General features: G+C 35.9%; 1 protein-coding gene across 9 annotated transcripts in view; it reads right to left on the reverse strand.

Annotated features, from left to right (window-relative positions):
- The window catches only part of CPED1 (cadherin like and PC-esterase domain containing 1), a 327103-nt gene that overhangs the window by 187362 nt on the left and 117163 nt on the right, over positions 1–22578 (reverse strand). For all 9 annotated transcript variants that reach the window (XR_003679745.2, XM_024131668.2, XM_028489828.2 and 6 more), the window contains exons 7-11: positions 7348–7490; positions 6491–6563; positions 5095–5262; positions 3754–3858; positions 1966–2135 (exon numbers count right to left, since the gene is read on the reverse strand). Coding sequence is in view for 8 of the 9 variants with exons in the window: in XM_024131668.2 (XP_023987436.1) it covers positions 1966–2135; positions 3754–3858; positions 5095–5262; positions 6491–6563; positions 7348–7490 (659 nt within the window). In the remaining variant the exon portion in view is untranslated. The remainder of the gene's footprint in view (positions 1–1965; positions 2136–3753; positions 3859–5094; positions 5263–6490; positions 6564–7347; positions 7491–22578) is intronic.

Genomic DNA, 22578 nt, shown 5'->3' on the forward strand with positions numbered 1-22578 from the left:
TCAACTCAAGTAGCTGCGTGGCTTGGGCAAATAACCCATCTTCTCAGCACCGCAGTTTCCTCATCTAGAAAATGTGTATCATATGCATCCTCCTTGTAATACAGCATGAATGATAATTAAATATATATACACGCACTGGTAAACTTGAGGATAATTAGAATTGAGTATTCTTTCTTAAAATGTTCTAGAAACAATTTATGTAACTGCTTCTTGATAAAGACTTCCAGTTTACTTATCTTAGTGTTAACTTAGATAAAGCTTTCATACTTATCTTGATTTTCCTATAAATGAAAGAAAAATATATACCCCATTTGTCGATGCTAAAGTGACTTTTGGATGGTATAGGAACAGGAAACCAAAAGTATATTAATATTTACTACCTATCTGCTCTGCAGCACACCACACACTATGCAACACATGATGGAGTTATCTTATGCAATCTTGAAACAATACTTGGTAAGTGGTATAATCCATATTTTACAGGTATGGAAACTGAGACTCAGAGGAAAATCTTACCTGCTGTAATTAGTAAACTCTAGAGCTGGGATTTTTGAATCCAAGTCTGTCTGATTCAAAAAGGTCCTGACTTTTTCTAACTATATTTAACGCTGACCTTTAGTAAATTTCAGTGTTGGAAGGAATCAGTTAGGGTTAGAATTAGGCTTAAATTCAATATTCTGAATTTAAGTCAATTGCTTAACCTTATAACAAATGTGGACCTTGAGACAAATTTCAGGAATAAACTTTCCAAAGCTTGCATATCTCAAGGGAACTTACCCAAAGTTAAAAACCATACTTAAATAGACTCCTTGGTAAATCAAGTCTGCTCTTCCCTCATCGACAATGGTGAAAGAGACAGTCTTGGATTGAGTGAGTGCAAAGAATAAACAAAGGGACAGTAGGCTGTATTATTTAAAACCTAATTTTCAAACAAACAAACAAAACCTCCTATCAATCCTATTATTTCGGAGTATTGAGGGAATACGGCCAACTGCATAAAGATGTGGCACTTAAAGTGAGTTCTGGTCCTGGGAGATGTCCTATGACTTCTTTGAATATATGGTTACTTGTATTTTTGAATTATTAAAAAAAAGTTTCTTATAGGACTGTTTTCACTGTCTCCTGAGGCAGAAGGAAATGAAGGACAAGTCAGTAGAATTGAGGCCGTTCGTGAGGGTAACTTCAGAGACACTGATGATCATGCATGGCCATCTAGTCTTTCATTCCCTTGGGAGGTTAGGTTTACTTCTGTTTTCCTGGCAATAGACAAGTCAAATACTCACTTAATTCTATCATATAAAAGGGAAGCAGACTTAGCTGGCACCATAGGCACTGCCCCTTCCCCTGGCAACTGGGGGTGTTACTATGTTCACTGGCCCAGCAACCCTCTTATTCACTCATTACTACCCCTCATTAGAATGGAAGTGGACATAGGAGGCCAAGGACCTTTTCTCCTGGCCGAATGCTTCTCTCTGAGATTCCATCTTCTAAAAAAAAAGTTCTAATCTTGCGGTAGAGACAGACATATTTATAAATTTGGATAGGTTTTTGCCTAGAATAAAGTCATGCCTCAAAAACTCCAAATGAATGCTCATACCGTCTCGGGCTCCACTCTGACTGATGGTTCATAAAACAAATCTCACCTAATTCTTTCTGTCTGATGCGCCAGTAATTCAAGGATATATATCACAGGATGAAACAAGATTGAAACTTTTAATTTTAAACATGACTTTTGAATGGAGTCAAGTCCTGATGGTTTGAAAAACTGTTGGATATATTTTTGTTACAGTGTTTGAAGCCCACTAGAATCATTATGGTTTCAATGTTTTAAAGAAGCTTATTTTCCAGAGCATGAAATTTTGGACACACTTCTTTTTGTTGCTTTCTTTAATGTAGGCAATGCCTTTTGAAATCAATCTTTAGAGATTTTTGGGGTTGCACAATTCAAGTTTGTGGCTCTCTTACCATTCCAGCGGGTGTGGCTGTGCCTTTTTATTCAGGAGCTGAAATTGTTCAAATACATTTAAAAGAGACCAGTATTGGGTCAGGATGGAACCAGGTTTCCCCACAGGATTTGCCATATCATAAAATTCACGCATCAAAGATTGAAACCCAGGAGTAGTAGATGGGAAGAGCTGAGAAGGAATATTCGAAAGCAAAATATCAGAATAAGTTATGGAAAATAAAATGTAGTATTACTAGGAAAGGCCTTATATTTATTTATTCAGATATTTTAAAAATCAGATATTTATTTGAAATCCATTATCTGTACCATAATTTAACTTTATGTGTTGCTGTCAAGGTAAATGCCACTTTTTATAAGGAACTAATTTTGCTGATGTTTATACTTTTCAAATGGGGTGAATTTTATTTCTCTTTTCATTGAAAGGAAATGGATATCTGCTTTCTATAGATACCTGAAAACAGCTGAATAACAGAGTGAGTCAGGTAGCAGGAAAAATAAGGAGAGATTCTCTTGGGTTACAAGTGTCTCACAAATCTCAGGGTGAGAGATATTAATCTTACCAAAAAAAAAATCTATGGTTATCCTCTTTCTACTCTGAGAGTCAGGAAATTAGTGTCTGCCCTTTCTCCTACAAAATAATTCTTTTATTCTTCACATTGTGCCAAGAGATGTTCTTTACTTTCACAATATCTTAAATTGAAGATATTGAAGGATGAAGGATGAAGCCAGGTCTCTGATTATCTTTGTATAGTATTGACCCAAACTGTCATGAATGTAATACTTACTATATTTAAATTAATTAAAATAACCCATCAATTACATTATCTTTGGAGTAATAAGCTTACTTTGAACCCTCTAAAATATGGAGCTAAATTATAAAAACAAGTGTCAAACCTTCACTAATTAATTTAGTAAGTTGGTTATAACTCATACAAGTAGCATCTGAATACACGGATTATTTTAAGTAAAAAATAAATATTTTATTCAAACAGATTCATAATAAATTATTAGTAGACATTTTTAAATGCTATTTTAAAGAGATATTTTGCATAAACAAATCTTAGGTAGAAAAATATGAATCCAATATAATTTACCTATATAAGGGCAGAACTAGAAATAAAGCAAGTACTGAGCATGCACATGTATATGTAATAAATTATCCTTTGATATTGATCAATAACTTAACAGAATCCAGGAAAATACATAGAAAACAAAATAAATGCCATTTATATTTTTTGGCTGAGAACCCAGGAAAATACATAGAAAACAAAATAAATGCCATTTATGTTTTTTGGCTGAAGCCAGTAAAAGTTATTATAATTATTTACATTTTCTTTCTTTGGATTTTGCTATAGAGTTACAACGAATTAAGATTTAGGTAGTTTTAAAAAATATTATTGTTCTACTGAGTAATATTTACTTTTACACAAACAAAAAAGGGCATAATAAGCAGAAGGAAACTTTGGTGACATGTAAATGTCCCAAAGCTAAAAGCAAACATTTTTGGAAATATGTTAGCATTTTCCCCTTAAGAACTATCAAATCCTGCCAGCTATACTAATTCCATATTCTTTCACCTTTAGTAAGTCATGTATTATCTGCAAACTCTTAAAGAATATGCATTCTGCTCATCTTAATATTTATATCTCTGAAAAGAAGAAGCTTACAAAGATTTCTATTCCTTAAAGAAATATCTTCACCTAGTTTTAAGTCAAAATCAAGTCTCTTAGGGCTGATCTACTTTAATCTCAGTAATCAAGAGGAATCAAAGGTCACTTTTGTTTTACCAGTTGGAATTGTCCCAAACTCCTGAGTTCCTTTATGAAAGTCATAATTGAGTTAATCTCTTCTAAAGATAGGCATTGACTTAGTTCTTTTTGATAGTTTTCACCCTATAATGGGGGGAAAAATACAACTCTTAAGCAATTGCTACAAAGTCAAACCATGTTTAACACAATTCAAGAACCAAATTTTGAACTCTATAAACAGCTGGGCTAATTAATTCTAAATAATACATAATAACTTTAACTTGCCAAAATGATGTCAGAATATAAGAAAGCTTCATATTTGACAAAAGGACCTGAAATAGCTCAGTAATACTTTGGTAGTAAGGTTGGGAAATTGGGCTCAGAAGGACAGAATGAGTGTGACAGTTTGGAAATGCAGGAAAAGTCTTTTTTTAGTCTTCAGGGTACAAAAGATCAGAGCAGCAAATTTACACGTGAACATTATGTATGGGATATTAACATTTTTCAGTTTCACGGATTCTAGTAAACAGACTCACCCCCCCGTTTTTCTCACATTCATTTTTCATTATAATGCATCCCTTAGAGCAAAAGACACACATATTACCATTCCCTCTGGGTCAAATCGTTCTAATGGTTTTAATGGCAATCCACTCACTAAGGAAGGGAAACAAGGAACTCTAGGAAGGAATCAATAAAATCATAGGGAAACAACAGTCTATAATGTCATCTCTCTCAAAACCATCTCTCTGTAGAGCATTGCTTCTTGGTGAGACCCTTCACATTCTATTTTTCCAAATTTTCCAATTATGGTTTTAAAACTGAAAGATACATAGAAAACAATACTGTACCTAGTAACCTGTACAGATTTTTTATGCATCAAGAAAACTTGTACTAACAGATCATAAAAATTAACCAATCTTACTCTGAAGCACTACTCCCTAATCATCAGCATCTATCTAACCAAAGACGTTAACCAGATGTGAATGCTTTAAAAAAAATTAGTATTATAACTCTAGTCCCTTAATGTTAATCTAGAGCACTCACTGCTATTCTAACTGCCTCTAAAAGGTTCAGGTATTCCTTTTAAAGTATTTTATAATATGTAATATGTATTATTCATTATAACCACAAAATTTCCCTGGGAATTAGGGACTGCTTTACTTCATTTTCAACCCATAATTTCATCATAATCAGTCAGTCACATACTTAGGAGACATAAAAAATAATATTGGTCCTTAGGTCGGAAAAATATTAAGAGGTTTATATAATGGATACAAATCAATTTCAAATGAATTATCAAGTTGCTTACCTGCACAGTAAAGAAAATGGCACCTTCCAAAAATGAAATAAATATTTGTCAGTACAAAAATATGCACTTACCTTAAATATACCTGATCTATAAAGTCTCTGAAATATCTCAGAAAATATGGAAAGTGAAGATTCATTAGACAGGAGAAAATTGAAAGTGTCTTTTAAAAGGAATTCTTCTGTGTTTTGGTCCTCAAAATCCAGATTATCATCATCTTGAAAATTTAAATGCTCATGCACCTGTGAAAGAGTAAAAGCACAGCAAATATTTTCATTGACTTACTTTTAATGCAGTGAAATCACTTCTAAGACATGATTCATTTCCCGTTGGATTATAGATCAGAACTGACATCTAGTGGTCCTTTTGGAGGTCAACAGTTTTATAAAATCTAAGTAATGCTCTTTTGAAAATACCATTCTTCATAAGAACATTAACTGTTTTGTAAAATCAAATTAGTTTGTCTTGAACTTCTTTATTGTTGAAGACCTTGTGTTTATGGAAATAACATATAACATTTCTGAACAATAAATTTTAAAAATCATAATATAAACTATTAGATATGTGTGTAAAATAATGAATAAATGACCATTAGAAGATGTAGATTCATAAAATTTCAAAATTTTAGAGATAAATCTTTGAACTATTCAGCCAAATGTCTGAGCCATATATAATGTAATCATTCTCCTTGTGTAATAGTTTGAAAACCAGTCATTACTGTATGAAGTTGAACTCTGGTTACACATAATTTTATTTTGTTTCTCTTCATTTCTTCTCATCCCATATCCCAAGATAGCTTTCTATAGACTAATGCAATCAATTTTAAAATCTTCTTACCACTAAGGGCTATTTTAGATTAAGAATATGCTGGAGGAGATGATCTGAATGAGTTAATTTAATATAAGAGGAAGTAAAAGAATCAGAGTGTACAAAAAAACACTCTTAAATTTCCATATATTTATACAAATATTGAAAACAAAAATTTCAAAAATTCCTATGGCTTTTAAAATTAAAATATAGGCCAATTTTAAACTAAATATCTATATGTAAAGAATAAGAGTTACCTTTTTTTATAAACCCATATGAATAAGCTAGGTTACCTGCTATTTTCTATTATATAAATGTCTGTTTTACGGCATTAACACATACTTAGCTTTATTCCACATTTATTTCATAAGCAGTGGTTGAACCACAAAAAAATCCATGTTTGTTCAACAGGGATGTGGAGTGGGTATTGTAGCTCAAATCAGAGACTCTCCATATGCTAGTTAATTCTCTGAACCACAGTAAATATAAGTCTGTAGTAAGTTTGATGCAAGTTGCACTTATTGATCGGTTACTATGAATGAACACACCACCACCACCACCACCACCACACACACACACACACACACACACACACACACACACACACACACACACACCCTTCAGCCAAAGGGGAAGATCCCATGGAGACTCTGGCATACTCACCTGGAGCACTACAGGGGACCTGACACTGCCATAACCAATATCAAAAGTTAAAAGTTGAAAACATAATCTGCATCTGAAATAAAAACACAAGGTAACAAAAATACATTCTATTTTCTGTATTTACTCTATTATTTGATACTATATCATTAATAATCACTAAGGTTAAATTTCAAGGTCCATACTAATTACAAAGAGCGGTGGCTTGGATAATCCAAAATTGAATACAAATTATCTTTGGATTTGGAATCTGTTTCGTTTCTTACAGAAAATACAAATATAACTAAAGTATTCATAATACATTAAATGAAACAATGAAGTGAATCCATAAAAACGTAATATGGAAAAGGAAGCTCTCCTACTCCTCCATGCTAGGCATTCTTATTCGCATATAAAGCATAATAAAGCTTACATGGAGGCACCTCCTTTTTTGACATACTCGATTTAACATTTCCCTAGAAAAAGGCATTAAATTATACTCAAGTAAACTGAGATATGGAGATAAGAGTTAATGAATTTTGTTAATAAAAATCTATAAATAAAAATATACCTAGTCAATGGAAAGCATATATGATAAAAATAACTGAGCTTGAAAAAGGCTGCAATTAAAAAGATAATTTAAATAACTGTGGCTTATTTCTTGTCACCATATTTAAATACTGGTGAGTCTTTAACATGCTCTGAAGTTTTAAGATCAACAAATTAGAAAACATAAGTTTAGAAGTTCATATTTTATACTGATATAAAATTTTCCAAGTAGTACCTACTTGTGATAATTAAGATATATTTTCACTAACAATCAATTGTTAGAAGTAGGGTTTTCTTTCTTTATTTTTTTTAACATTGAAATTTGTTTTTACCTATGGAAGGCCTTTGGTCCCAGAGTAGATGTTTCACTGAATACTTCAGCTGCCAGCAGGAGTTTGCTAATTGCTTCCTTCATGTTATCAAAAGCCTGAAGAGGTGAACTTGTTCTCAGGAACGTCTCAAAAAATGTTTGCAGCTGTGAACAAAGTAAAGGATTCACATGTTGAAACTACAATCTCAATTTGTCTCTCTATTATTTGCAAAGTGAACAATGTGAAAGATCCCTTCAGGCTATCTCTCCTTGACACACTCAAAAAAAACTCCTTAAAAAGGAAAATTTGATCATCTAAGACATATATATATATACATATATATTTAATATATACATATATATGTAAAATATACTGAAAGAGTATGTAATATACTTAAGGTATATTATATAATAAATATATATTATCACGTAATATATAATGTATATATATTCTATACATTTAAAAATATAAGCCTTCCGAAAAAAAAAAATATATATAAGCCTTCCGATTGAATGTGGGGTGCCAAAACATCCTGTAATTTAAATTACTTTAGAGGTGCTTACTCCATTTTTCTTCTCATTCCATGGCACGTAATCATGGAAAGTGAAGTGGAACTCACAGAGCTTGTGATCAGAACTGCCAAGTTTCTTTTGTGACTCTTCTACCTAGGTGAACTTGGACTTGCAACTTACTTCTCCGAATTTTTGTGTCCTTTTCTTTAAAATGGGTTACTACGTTCCAACAAGAGAGCTGTGAGGCCAAATTACAAGAAAGTCACTGTAAAGTATGAAATTCAAATCTAAGCTTTTTATTATTATCCTTTTCCTGCATATATCAGAACAAAAAGAACTATATCGAAATTGCTTCTTCACGGTATTTTGCTGTGAGAGCTCTAGCCAACCACAGAAGAATCTAAGAGAATCTCAGTGTCCTCCTAACATGTTAATTTCAGGCTTCATGTGGTTAGAGAGAACGGGGCCGTATTACAAAAAGGGGCAGGATGTTAGGTTTACATCTTCATAGAAACACTATAGTTGGTATCACAAAGAGCTATTTTTTTTTTTTTTTTTTTGTGGTATGCGGGCCTCCCTCCATTGCGGCCTCTCCCGTTGCGGAGCACAGGCTCCGGACGCGCAGGCTCAGCTCAGCGGCCATGGCTCACGGGCCCAGCCGCTCCGTGGCATGTGGGATCCTCCCAGACCGGGGCACGAACTCGTATCCCCTGCATTGGCAGGCGGACTCTCAACCACTGCGCCACCAGGGAAGCCCACAAAGAGCTATTTTTATTTGCTTAAATATGAAAACAATCACAACAACAAAACTATATCTTGAGGATGCTTAACACCAAAGTTCAAGTCAAACTTTCTGAAAAGTATAAAACAGACCTCATATTGATTCATAAACTTTCTCTGGATAAACATACGCTTTCAAAAATGAAGAACAAAAAATATTTTTTGAAAAAACATGCAGCAGGTATACTATTAATATTTTTGGAAGAACAAACTAAATTTATCTGAGCTGTGTAAGACTGCAAAGTGAAAAACTTTTGTTGCTATAATAATGAAGGACAGATATTGGCACAAATCACCTGAGGGAGATGGTAAATGTATCTTTAAGATACGCGAGCAAAATTCACCCAAGAGAAACAAATGCTGACTTCATAAACTCTTCCCAGCTGAAAAACAGAAACCTAATGAGATGTACACTTTAAGACCCTATAAACACATCATTAGCATTTGGCAGTTGGGGTGTTTTTCCCTCTCTAAGGACTAAGGAAAATGAATGTAATAACTGTATGATCAAAAGAAAATAAATCAAAGCTAACACTAAAAATATTAACACCCTTGAGCCAAAACAGAGTCACATGTTTTTCCAAATAAAAGTAACTCATCACATTTCACTCACTTCACCATATTATATAGAAAGGGTTACTGATAATATTATTGCATTTTTCCATTTTAATGTTTTCTGAATATCACAGGGTTCAAGGTTAATAATTTAAGGAAGTTGGAAATGTTTGTGTAGCACATAGGATATATAAGATTTATTATCAAATTATATCCTCCACGGTAAAAAATAATTAGCAAATTAATGCTTAGGATTGTATTTATTCTTCTACTGTGGAAATGTGTTTTTCTTAATTTTTGACTGTAATTAATTTTTCACCATGTGGAAAGCACTGTGTGCTGGGTTTTGGGGGACAAGGTACATAGCATGGTGGTAACTCTATAGACTTTAGAGGCTGAAAGTCGCAGTTTCGACTTTGGTTCTCCTGTTACTACTAAATTGTGAGACCTTGCGGGATTACTAACAGTAACTTTATAGAGGTATTGCTAGAATTAAATCAGAGAATGTACATAAGGTACACCACCACCCATCACACATCAATATTCAGTACACGTTAGCGCCTTTTATTAATTAAAACAAAAGTCCACAGCCTTCCTTCAATCAAGGAAGAACATTTAAAAAATATATGATAAGCCTTTCAATAGAAATATATTTAAAAGGGAGAAGAAAGAGGCATGGTGGGTAAATAGACCCCATCACTGGTATGTCTCCCAGCAGAAGTGTAAGAGGAGAACTGAAGGACCAAAATAACTGGCTTTCCTCCCATTTCCCTAAAACTCAGCCTGCCAAGAGAAGGACCAACGTCAACCACCAATCATGAAAGCAGGGGGACAAGAAGCTAGACAGCTGCCATTACAAACAGAAATATAGAGAGAGGAGACAGAAATGGCATTTAAAAGGCACAATTCAAAACAGAGAGACGTCTTCATTTTTGTATTCGTTCTGTTACCAATCTTTGTCTCTATATGCATTTCCTTCTATCTCATTGCATGCATTTCCATTTATTCAAGTCCTTCAAGTCAAAGAAAATTCTAGATGGGTCATCTCTTTATTTAGTACAGTGGAAAGCAAATTACATATGCCAGAAGTGAAAGTAGAATCATGCAAATGCTTACTATTTTTTTTTTTAATCATCAACTTTCAATAAGTCGCCCAGAGAGGGCAGAATACTTATATCAGTTTTTGAAACTAATCCACTTAGGCTAAGTGGCAGACTTCTTTGACTGTCTGCTCATATTGTAATTTGTTACACTAATTGTATTTCCTTGGTCAAATACTTGAGTTCTGTGCATCTCAATGTGCTCACACGTAGAAAGAGAGAAATGTGCTTGATGATTTCATGAGACAATGTCAAATCTGAAATTATTTGACAGTAATTCCATTCAAAGCTTTCAGAACCCAAAATACACTTTTCACTCAGGAGCTTTCTTAACCCAAGCACAAATATCTGAAAGAACACCTTCACTTTTGTAAGTTAAAATCAGTCGTGAACTCAAATATCACAGAGATTTCTCTGTCTCTAGATCAAGACTTTTAATCGATGTTTTTAAATTACCTAAACATGAGAATATAAGATCCCAAGGAAATCAGTGCCTTGGCAGTAAGGTAAAAATGAATAAAAGAAGATCTTAAAACATTTAACATGACATGAAACTATTTTAGGAACTATAAATTTTCCTCCTTCAGTACAAAAATGAAACACAAATTTAGTGCAAAATAAATTATGTAGAAAATGACCTTGTAAGATCATGGCTGTAAAACCAGGCAGTTAATGCATCACCATTTGTTTGTACTTGTGTAAAATTCAAGCAATAACTCAGTAAGGTATTTGTAATTTCCACATCTAGCCATTGAAATATATGTAGATGGGTCAAAATTATCAACTAAAAATAGAAGGACAAGAAGGACTAAGGATGAACTTCAAAATATTTGTAGGAAAACTTCAGTTATGTTTTTAATATCTTAAAATATTTCTAAATTGCCCTTATATTCACCTCATTCCCCCACCCCACCTCTCACAAACCCCTCCCATGCTAAATTCTGGGCTTCACCTGATTAATTTCCTTTATCCTCCCAGAGGACCTTAGGCAGATTGTTCTCAGTGGCAAAGCATGTTGTTCTGTGTTAAACTTGCTGACTTTCTTGTTTGCTCTCACCATTAGACCATAAGATCTTTTAGGGCAGACACTGTACCATTTTATCTTTGGGTGGTCAGTATCTAACACAGGGTAGGTATTAAGTAAACACTGTTGAGTAACTAAACCTAAGTATAACATTACAGAAACCACAGAGACTTTGATAAGAGAAATAGTTTACTGGAGCTTCTGGATAACATAAATTTTCTCCTTAGGACAACATGTTTATCTCTCGTTTCCATCTCGTGAGCGAGGGAGGATGAGCATTTTTCTGGTGACTTGTAATAAAACCTTTGAAAAATAGAAGCTCACAGTTGTTCAGGAGAAGTTTTGAGATAAGAAAACTATAACATAAGAGTTAAAACACAGGATGAAAGATTAACCAATATTAGAGTTTTTTTTAAAGTCATGTTCTTGACTAACTGAGAAGCTATAGCAGAATACTGATATTTCAATATTTTGAATTTTCAGTAGTGTTTAATAGCATTGTACCTTATTAAAGCTTACCAGAATTTCCCTCAGTATTAATGCGGGAGAGAGAAGTTTTCATCTTCTCAAAATAAAGAAGAATATTAGTACTTAAAACCATTTTGCACCAACAAGCATATGAAAAGATGCTCAACATCACTAGTCATTAGGGAAATGCAAATCAAAAACCTCAATGACATATTACCTCACATCCATTAGGATGGCTACTATAAAAAAAAACCATAAAATATTAAGTGTAGGCAAGGATGTGAAGAAATCAGAACCCTTCAGCACTGTTGGTGGGACTATTAAATGGTGCAGCCACTATGCAAAACAGTATGGAGGTTCCTCAAGAAATCAAAATAGAATTACCATATGATCCAGTAATTCAGCTTCTGGGTACAGAGCCAAGAGAATTGAAAACAGGGTCTCAAGAAATATTTGTTCATGCATGTTCACAGCAGCATTAGTCACAATAGCTAAATGGTGGAAGCAACTCAAATATCCATCCATGGATGAATGGATAGACAAAATGTAGTATATACTGACAATGGAATATTATTTAGCCTTAAAAAGGAAAGACATTCTGACACATATTGCAACTCAGATGAACCTTGAGGATAGTATACTAGTTGAAATAATCAGTCACAAAAGACACTGCATGATTCCACTTACATTAGGTATCTAGAGTTGTCAGATTCCTAGAAATAGAAAATAAAATAGTGGTTGCCAGTGGCTTGGGGGGAGGGGGAAATGCGAAGTTGTTTAATGAGTGTATAATTTCAGTTTTGCAAAAAGTTCTCTACACTGGTTTCACAACAACGTAAATATTTTCAACACTACTGAACTGTACACTTAAAATGGTTAAGATGGTAAATATTGGCCTTCCCTGGTGGCGCAGTGGTTGCGCGTCCGCCTGCCGATGCAGGGGAACCGGGTCCGCGCCCCGGTCTGGGAGGATCCCACATGCCGCGGAGCGGCATACCACAAAAAAAAAAAAAAAAAAAAAAGATGGTAAATTTCATGTGATGTATATATTACCACAATTTAAAAAATTTTTAAAGTAATATTGCAGTTTTCACAGCCTTACTCCCTCCAACAACCATGTTTAAACACCTGTTAATTTTGTACCACAAAAGTCCAAAAGAACACCTTTTTAATGGTTATAAATTTTGCAAAAGAAGCAAAACACAAAATAACCCCTCCCTTGCTCCATTTCTCAGCTCCTGCAAATATTGGGAATAGTTTCCATCTCTATTCCGTCTCCTCTTAGTCACTGTTTTATCCAGAAACAATCTTTTAACCTGGAACTTTTTGGTTGTTTAGTCTGAGAAATATCACACAGCAAGCTTGAATGCTCGTAGGAATGACCGAGAATAGAGGACAAATTTATGATGGAACATGAAGTCTAGGGGATGATCATTTCAGGTTAAAAGGAAAAGACCTTTTTTTTAAAAGGAAAATATCTTATGTGATATTTTCCCTTGAAAGGAAATATCACATAAGAGTTCAGACTCAATTTTATCCATGGTAGAACTAAAGACACAACTAAATATATGAAATCCAAGAGTCTATGTTCTTTTCCAAATTAAAAGGGGAATAAATATGCATTCAAATCTGCCTCTTTTTAATACAGTTGGAATTTAAGTCTGTTGTTCCTGATTGATATTATTATTCTGCCTTTTACAGACTCAACTGGGATCTCTCTGTCTGACTGTGACCTAATCATTCTCTCTCCCTGGCACTTGCCAAACTCTTAAAGTGTATCTGAAGGAATTTGAACACCTCAGAATTTTATCCCAATGTAATATATTTTATATACAAAGTATTTTTTGATCACCTTATAATTCTCAATAAGAAAAATGTTTATAAATTTAATTTAAAATTTCAGTTACCATATGGCTCTAAATTTTAAAATATTTTTTCCAAAGAGTTATGATTACAATTATTTGTTGTACACAATTGGTCAGAAAAATAGAAATACATGACAAATCTTAATTAATAATTTATAAAATAAAAAGTAAAATTGTTTTGGAAATGCACCCCTTAGATGGATACGACTTCTTTTTATTCACTTAGTTGAGTCTTTTTATCCATTGAGACAACAGTATTTATTGTTAGAATGAGAAGGGTTCAGCATTGGTATTAATATTATTTTCAATGTAAGCATGGAGAAGATTTGTTCACACAAATACATAGATGTAGATGGAAGGGTTTAGCTAGAGCAACATGACTTAATTCCTTGAGCTCCCTCCAAAGTATATGAAAAAAAAACACGTAGTGATTTATCATGAAATATTTAACTTTGTTAAAAACTGAAAACAATCTGAGTTGTGGAGGATTTGTTACTTGGTGATTAGCATCCTTCACTTTCTCTAATGAAAACCATATTTAGGGCTTCCCTGGTGGTGCAGTGGTTGAGAGTCCACCTGCCGATGCAGGGGACACGGGTTTGAGCCCCGGTCCCGGAGGATCCCGCATGCAGCGGAGCGGCTGGGCCCGTGAGCCATGGCCGCTGAGCCTGCGCGTCCGGAGCCTGTGCTCCGCAAGAGGAGAGGCCTCCTCAGTGAGAGGCCTGCGTACCGCAAAAAAAAAAATAAAAATAACAAAATGCGTCTGTTTGGGGGAGGGGTTGCAGAATTTTTTCACCCTGGAGCAATCATTATTATAATATTAGGGATAGATGAGCGCTAGGTCTTTCTTTGGAAGACCAGAGGGCTGTGCATGAAGGGATGGGGAATAAAAAGCACCTGCTTTAGAGGTGCTGTCTCAGCGAGATCAAATTTTAGGAAGGTATACATGTGAAAGATGAAGTTATGGGCATTGATTCTCTTGAAACTATCTATGGGCCTGTGAACCCCTTGGAGAGTCTTCATGGCTCCCCAGAGGCACACAACACCCCAGTTGCGGATCATAGCTCTGGCTGTGTCTGGCCCAGAGAACAGATCTGCTGCACGTCAGAGGGCTGTGGAAGGAGATGAAGGGCTGGTGAGCATTCTGGACCATAGCAAGAAGTCTCCTTTGTGTTTTAAAGGGCCATGATTTAGGTGGAAAATCTGATATATAAAAACAGAAGGAAAAGAGGAAAAAAGATTTGAGAAAGGAAGGGGAAAACATGACTAAATTACAAACCTAAGCACTGATGTAATTTTTCATTTCACGCACATGTGGTATTTGGATATAATTCTATGTCATACTTAATAATACTCACTAACCTTAGCCAAGTTGACACCATGTGCCAGACACTGTGTGTTTCTCATGCACTGTTTTGTTTACATTCACAGCAATGCTAGGAGGTTGATACTCATTATCCCCATTTTATAGGTGAAGAAACCGAGGATTGAGAACACAAGTAATTTGCCTAAGGTTTTACAGCTAAAAGGTAACCAATATGGGTGTTGAAACCAGTCTGCTTGGCTGCAAAGCCCCAGCATTACCTCTGATATTGTGGCTTTGATTATACAGATTTAGGAATGTGGATGGACCCTGAAATATTGAAGAATGAATCATCTGTGTTTTTACTTTCACGGAAAATGTGTTTGAAACTGTCACAATTCTCAAACATCCACACATCTAACAAATCAACTCAACAACTTGAGCATTTGTGTAGCCTAATTACCTTCTGGAAAAACTAAGGACATTTCTTTGTGACTTAAATGAAATTGCCTGGATCAAGAACAAATTCTGTGTTAAGTCAAATGATTTAAGAACATAAATATTCCCGTCATTGGTTTTAGCTCATTGAAAATTGGCTTGCTTTAGGCTAAACCACAGAAAAACTAAATTAACTGACTGAACCTAAATTAGGATAGTTTTTCCTCATTCTCTGGAATTAGATCAAAACTCCAATATTTAAGTAAGTTTCATGCTTCCAGTGACATGAATAATTTTATTCATTTGTACTTCTTAATAACCCTAAGCTTTAAAGCATACATTAAAATTGGAAATTCAGAAAGTAGATTCTGTGATTTAATCAGTTTTATGGTTAAAAATTTTTAAATTTCCCATATGTATATCAGAGAATTGATCAGGAGCAAGGTACCAAAACACAGAAGGCTATGAAGAGCATACAAATTTAATTATTTGCTTTGAATGGTAGAACCCTGATTGCATTATATTCAACCTTCTCAGGGAGCTGGCAGGTTATCCTTATTGCCCCGTCTAGAATCTCTCAGTAGGATATAAAGGATCAGAGAGATTTTACAGAAAAAAGTTAAAGTGGTAAGATTTTATCATTGGACTCTGTGGACATATGTCTACTCATTTTCTTTATATGAACGCCATTGTTCAAGCAGGTCACAGCTTCTTCATTTTCAGTGCCTAGAATGCACAGTCAAATGTCTGCTGCTTCTAGTTTGGTTTCTCCAACCACACTCTGGCTTCCACCCCAAACGCTGGATAAACTGAACCCTTTCTAGGGTGCAAAGATTCCTAAGTATTCTCTTCTCACCTTCTTATCGGAACACATCACACTTCATCATTCTACTATCCTCCAAGGGAAATGACCTGTGAGTTGAGGTCCCCTGTTTTTGAAGATAACCCTTGATCCCACGGTGGCTGAGAAGCAGGCACTTCTGCCTGGGTTGTTTTTACAATAATGGGGACCTGGACCCCTGGAACCTACCTTGTCACACTAGGCAGGCCGAGCAACTAGTTATTCTGCACACGTCTTAGAAGTGGTGGGACACCTCTGTTGGAAATGGCAGGAGGGAGAGGGAATGAGGTAGAGAAAGGCAGGGAGGAAAGTGGGCAGGAAAAGAAACACCAAGTTCCCAAGGCGAGAACTTATTTGATGCCGGGCCCTCAGGCGGGGTTTGGAGCAAAGGAGACCTAAGAGCCAGACAAATGGAGACGAAGCATGTAAACGGGTAGTTTGCCATGACAGCAGGAAGCTCTCCTCCTCTCCACCTCCTCACTTTCCGCTTCTCTGTCCCTCCCCCTTCCATGCGTTCTGTCTCAGGAAAAGGCACCACAAGTCACATCATGGCTGCAGAGTCCTCTCTGAGCCCTCTCTGTCTAGCCCCTCTCTCTCAACTCACCACTGACTCTTGCTTCTACCTCCAAAAGGTGCCAGTTTCTCACCTTCTTTAGACTACCACCTCACCGACCCGTCCAAGCCACCATCCTCCTCACCCAGATGCCTTGCAAATGGTCGCTCTGTCCCCACTCATAATCCTCTTCAGTCTGTTCTCTACACAGCAGCAGCAGAGTGGGCTTGAAAAGGCAGATCTAATGATGACACTGTGGTGCTCTGTGATCATGCCCGGACTCTCCTACCTCAGGGCATCAGAACGGGCCCTTTGCTGGGAATGCTTTACCACCAGCTCTTCAAATGACACTCAGTCTCCTCCAGGAAGCACAGCGCAGATGTCACTTAGTCAGGGAGCTCTTGCTACCTCTCAAAAGTGGGCAACCCAGTCACTTTCTACACAGCCTCCTCCCTCGTTGCATTCTTAGCAATATTAAAAATCTGCATTATGCCAAGGGAAGTAAGTCAGACAGAGAAAGACAAATACTGTATGATGTCACTTATATGTGGAATTTAAAAAATACAACAAACTAGCGAGGATAACAAAAAAGAAGCAGACTCACAGATATAGAGAACAAATTAGTGGTTACCAGTTGCGGGGGGGGGGAGTGGGAGGTACAAACTATTGGGTGTAAGATAGGCTCAAGGATGTATTGCATAACACAGGGAATAGAGCCAATATTTTGTAATAACTGTTCATGGAAAACAACCTTTCAAAATTGTATTAAAAAATTGTAGTTCTCGGGGGGCTTCCCTGGTGGCACAGTGGTTGCGCGTCCGCCTGCCGATGCAGGGGAACCGGGTTCGCGCCCTGGTCTGGGAGGATCCCACGTGCCGCGGAGCGGCTGGGCCCGTGAGCCATGGCCGCTGAGCCTGCGCATCCGGAGCCTGTGCTCCGCAACGGGAGAGGCCACAGCAGAGGGAGGCCCGCATACCACAAAAAAAAAAAAAAAAATTGTAGTTCTCTGTATTTGCTTATATATGTATAATTAATTTTTATCTGTATTTCACCTACTATTCAACACAAGAATAAACTCCAGAAAGCAGGGACTTTGTCTTGTTTGTTACTATATCACTTGAACCTAACACAATGTCTAGCATATGAGACACTTCATATGAGAAGTGCCCAGTAAATATTTGTACAAGGAATCAAAAAACTCATTTAACCCATAGGCAACTAGTCCTATTTTTCAGATAGAAAAAGTGGTTCAGAGAGGTTGAAAGACTTGCCTGAGGTCACACAGTTGGTACAAGGATCTTCCTACTGCACATCCATATCTAGGCCTCTAGAGGTCATGCTTTGGGATTTTTGTCTTTAGTTCTGTAGATCCAGCACTATAGATCCAGTACTAGTGATTTATTTCTCTCTCCTTTAGAGTAAAAATGCAATTGGATATATGCTTCTCACTCAGCCTGAAAGAACGTCATCATTGTCTTATTCATATTTTAAAATCACATTTCTTTTTCCTTTAACGGTAACTCCTTGAAAGCATGAAAATGTAACATAGTTCCTCAGCATAATGTTTTTCTTCTTTGACTTCTGAGTTTAAAGTAATAATTTCACTCTCTGTGACTTGAATACATTTTCTTTATGTAGATGATTTGGGTAATCAAGCACACGGGAAAATTCTCATGCCTTTCAAATAAATCTGGAATCAAATTTCTGATAGAAATCAATTTGGAACAGTACTTTTTTAAACAGGTAAAGGAGGCTGTGATGGCTGGAACTATTGGATTCTGGAAGACTACACACCAGGCATCGGGAAGCTGGTTTAGAAGGGGACACATACCACATATAATATAAACACAGGGATACCAGGAATTCCTCTCTTGTTTGCAGTCCCTTTCTCCAAATGGTAAAACTTGCTTCACAGAGCTTCTAATAACTATTCATAGTTTCATAAGTGGAGGTGAGGGAGAGAGGACAAGCTGTTATGAGACAGAGGATAGAGTGGGGGGTATGGGGATGCTCCATATCAGGAAATGAGGAAGTCAGAGAATGACTGCTTAATTGGAAGATGCTCCAAAGAGACAGAATTTACAAAAGCAATGAAATATGTCTTTATATTGCAGTACGTATAGAATACAGCAAGGTGCGTGTGTGCAGAACCCTGAGAAAGAATCCATCTTTGTCTGCCTTAGTAACATTCAGAGAAATGAAAGAGAAACTTTCAGTTCCACCTCCCAATATTAGGTCATTTATATAATTCAAAGGAATTCAGGCTAAAAACCGATTTGAGGTTCAGGTTGAAAACAAATAGAAGTACACACAGAAGATACGTGGATAAAAATAATGCACTCTCAGATGCTGAGTCGAAAGTGCAGTGCTAACTTTACAGTAATTGAAAAAAAAAAAAACCTATGTATTGCAAAATCTCCTTAAATGGAAAAACAATTCCAGTGACTTACAAATGTTGATATCATTCCAAATAATTGTGTGACCTAAGCAATTTAAATTGCACCGAAGATTTACCACCATTCAGAATCTCTACTTAGCAATATAGCCTTACTACCACAGCATGGATTATCAAATAACTTTTTAAAAATAAATACGTATATTCCAGTGAAAGAAAATGGTCAAAGATTTGCTGTCCAAATATTTTTGCTTTCTCTTTTTCTTTCACTATTGGACAGTGCGGGCAATACCTACAAAGACCACTTGGGGGCAATACAGTATTTTTGTTGCGTCTCATCACATAGCCATGTAGGTTTCAGACAAGATTGCTGTTTCTTTCAAATTTGAAGCCCCATTCTAATATATGGGAGGCAAAAGGCTGTATTTCATTTTAAACGTACAATGCATAAATCACATAAGACAAACGCAAGTCAGATTTTCTCCTGAAGGGAACAAAAGTCTGTCTTCTTTTAGCAGACAAATCAGTCTTACCTAGTTGGCACATTTGGGAATATTTTATATTTAGAATTTGTCACAGCTTTAGAGATAGATCTCAAAGAATAAAGGAAACTGTAAATAGAAATGTTTAAAATGACAAACATATAGTGATCTTCAAAATGTACTGGTGGAAAGTTATTTTGTTTCTATACCTAAAGTGAAAATGTAAATATCACCTGTCTTCTCCACTGGGTATATATTTTAGAATAAACTTAAGCATTAAAGTAATTAATTTTTGACGACATTTACTGCCATTGTCTTCACTGTTATTACTTTGCACTCACATCACACTTTGTAAAGGGGTTATTTTATTACTGATTATTCTTTTCAGCAATTTGATGAGTGGAGTCTCTATTCCAAGCCATTTCTCTCCCCTCTGTCTGCTGAGTATTAAGTATTGTGTCAGGCACTGAAGGTTTTTCTTTTGTAAATCAAAAATAAACATAATCTCTTCTTTAAAGAATTTTACATGTATTTAGGCAAGTAATTTTTTCTGCTTCGTTTTTGTTCTCTTGATTCTTTTATTTACTTTATCTAATTTTTTTCTCCCAATATATTTTCCTGTCCTCAGAAGATATTTAACATTACCACAGGGATGCAAAACTCAGGTGAGCCTTGTTGTCAAGGTCCAAGAATCAAGGCTTATGAAATTAAATTTGGTAACTCTCTTGGTGCCTTCTCAGAAGTGAAAAAAAATCAGGAAGATGGCAGGGAGTTTTGCCTTAATTCATGGGTCCATTACCCAAAGATTCATCTTAACAAATCCTTATCATATGGAGGGTAGTGAAGGAAGAGATTATAGCTGCTCTGCCTTTGAACATCTTTCTGGCTTAGCTAGCTCATCTATTGAAGAAATAATGAGAAACTGAAAAATTAAGATGGTGTTCCCTGCGGATGCTTAAACTACTTCGGAGCACTGCTTACAAGAGTCCTCATTTTTCATGCTCAGTTTTTACTCTAAACCCTTGTTTATTTTATAAACTTCTGATCAGCGAGGTGTACCAGAAATCAGAGCAATAAGTCTGTACGGGATAACAACAGAAAGAGGAAGAGCCTCCATAAACTAATTTTTAAGAGCTTCTGTGATGTCCACAGGCCATCCACTCCTAGGCTCCAGTTTGGAGAAATGACACTTGATCTTTGCAAATCCTTAACTGGGCATCTTCCTCATCCCGACACAGGCATCCACTAGATGGCGCCAAGGAGAAGGGGGCTTTGAACAGGACAGGTAAAGGGGGGCGGGGAGCAAAGGGGTAGGCAAACACACACCCTAAACCCCAAACTACCACTGAGGGCTTCCCTCTTCCATCTCTCCAGAATCCTGAACGGATTCACTTACTTCACCTGATTTCACACTGAAGTCCCTGAATATCAGTTAACCTCCATTTTTCTGGATGGATAATTAACACTTGTCCATCAGTTTTCTTGCACTAAAGGAAATAATAATTAGCAAATTTATTCATTAGGGTTAAGTTTCACCTTTATGTTGTCACTACAATGCATATATATAATGTGTCCATATCAGATAATTATATCAGTTCACTATGTTAGTTCAGAAGAGATGACATAATTAACAAAGATGGTATATATAAATTCATTATATTTATCTTCTGCTGCAGAGCCTACTCTAAAATATTTCCCCAAGTTTCAGTTTTTAGCAAGTTACAATTAACAAGATGCCTTTAATAAAAGTGATAATGATAGACAATCATTCACTGATTAATTTTGAGGGCTTCCCTGGTGGCGCAGTGGTTGAGAATCCGCCTGCCAATACAGGGGACATGGGTTCGAGCCTTGGTCCGCTCAGATCCCACATGCTGCAGAGCAACTAAGCCCACGCGCCACAACTACTGAGCCTGCGCTCTAGAGCCCGTGAGCCACAACTACCGAAGCCCATGCGCCTAGAGCCCGCTCTCTGCAATAAGAGAAGCCACCTCAATGAGAAGCCCGCACACTGCAACTAGAGAAAGCCCGCGCGCAGCAACGAAGACCCAACATGGCCTAAATAAATAAATAAAATAAGTAAATTTTTAAAAATATATATTTTTTGAGTGCCTGGCACTCTCCAGATTTTGCCTGCAGTTCTGAAAGCTTAGGTTCATGTGTTAAAATGATCACTTTTGATCGAGTAAACATGGCCATGATTAATGAATAATTTTCTTAGGCTACTAATCCAGGTTCAGTATTAAGAATAAATGAATGTAAAAAATTACCTGAAAGCCGTTTATGGAACAAAGATGGAAATGAATGAGTGAATAAAATGAATGAATAAAGTAAATTTTTCAACACAAGAGACAAAGTTGCCATGAGCAGCATCAATGCCATCAACAGCATAAAATTATTTTGCATTTAGGCTTTAAAATCCTGGGCAGTTGCAAAATAATCATTCTTTTTCAAGAGCTAACATATACCTGAAATAATATTTAACACCAATATGGGCTGATTAGATAAGTGTTATTTTGCAATTATTATTTAGGTTTTTATTGTAAGTCAGCTCTCATCACATGTTTATTCAATTTTATTCTGGTTATCTATAATTTCTATTTATATAAAATCATACTTTAAAATGAACACCCTGATGCAATTTTTAAATTTAATCCAAGCAAGAGTAGACCAAGTAATACATCAACTCTTTTTACAAACTCCCAGAAGCAGGCTTTTATTCACATTCCTTCTACAGCTGACATAAATCTCCTGGGCCTACAGAAGGGCCAGATGCTCACTGAAGAAGTCTTTTACAAGGTCTGCTCCATAGTCTGCAGTTTTAGATGTAAAATGAAGATCAGGAGAAGAACACTTCCTCAAGTTGAAAAACTATAATGTAACTTTATACCTGCTGCGAAAGACATTACTCATTTTTACCTTGAGAATATATGAGC

The sequence above is a fragment of the Physeter macrocephalus genome, chromosome 5, assembly GCF_002837175.3.
Source record: "Physeter macrocephalus isolate SW-GA chromosome 5, ASM283717v5, whole genome shotgun sequence".
NCBI lineage: Eukaryota > Metazoa > Chordata > Mammalia > Artiodactyla > Physeteridae > Physeter > Physeter macrocephalus.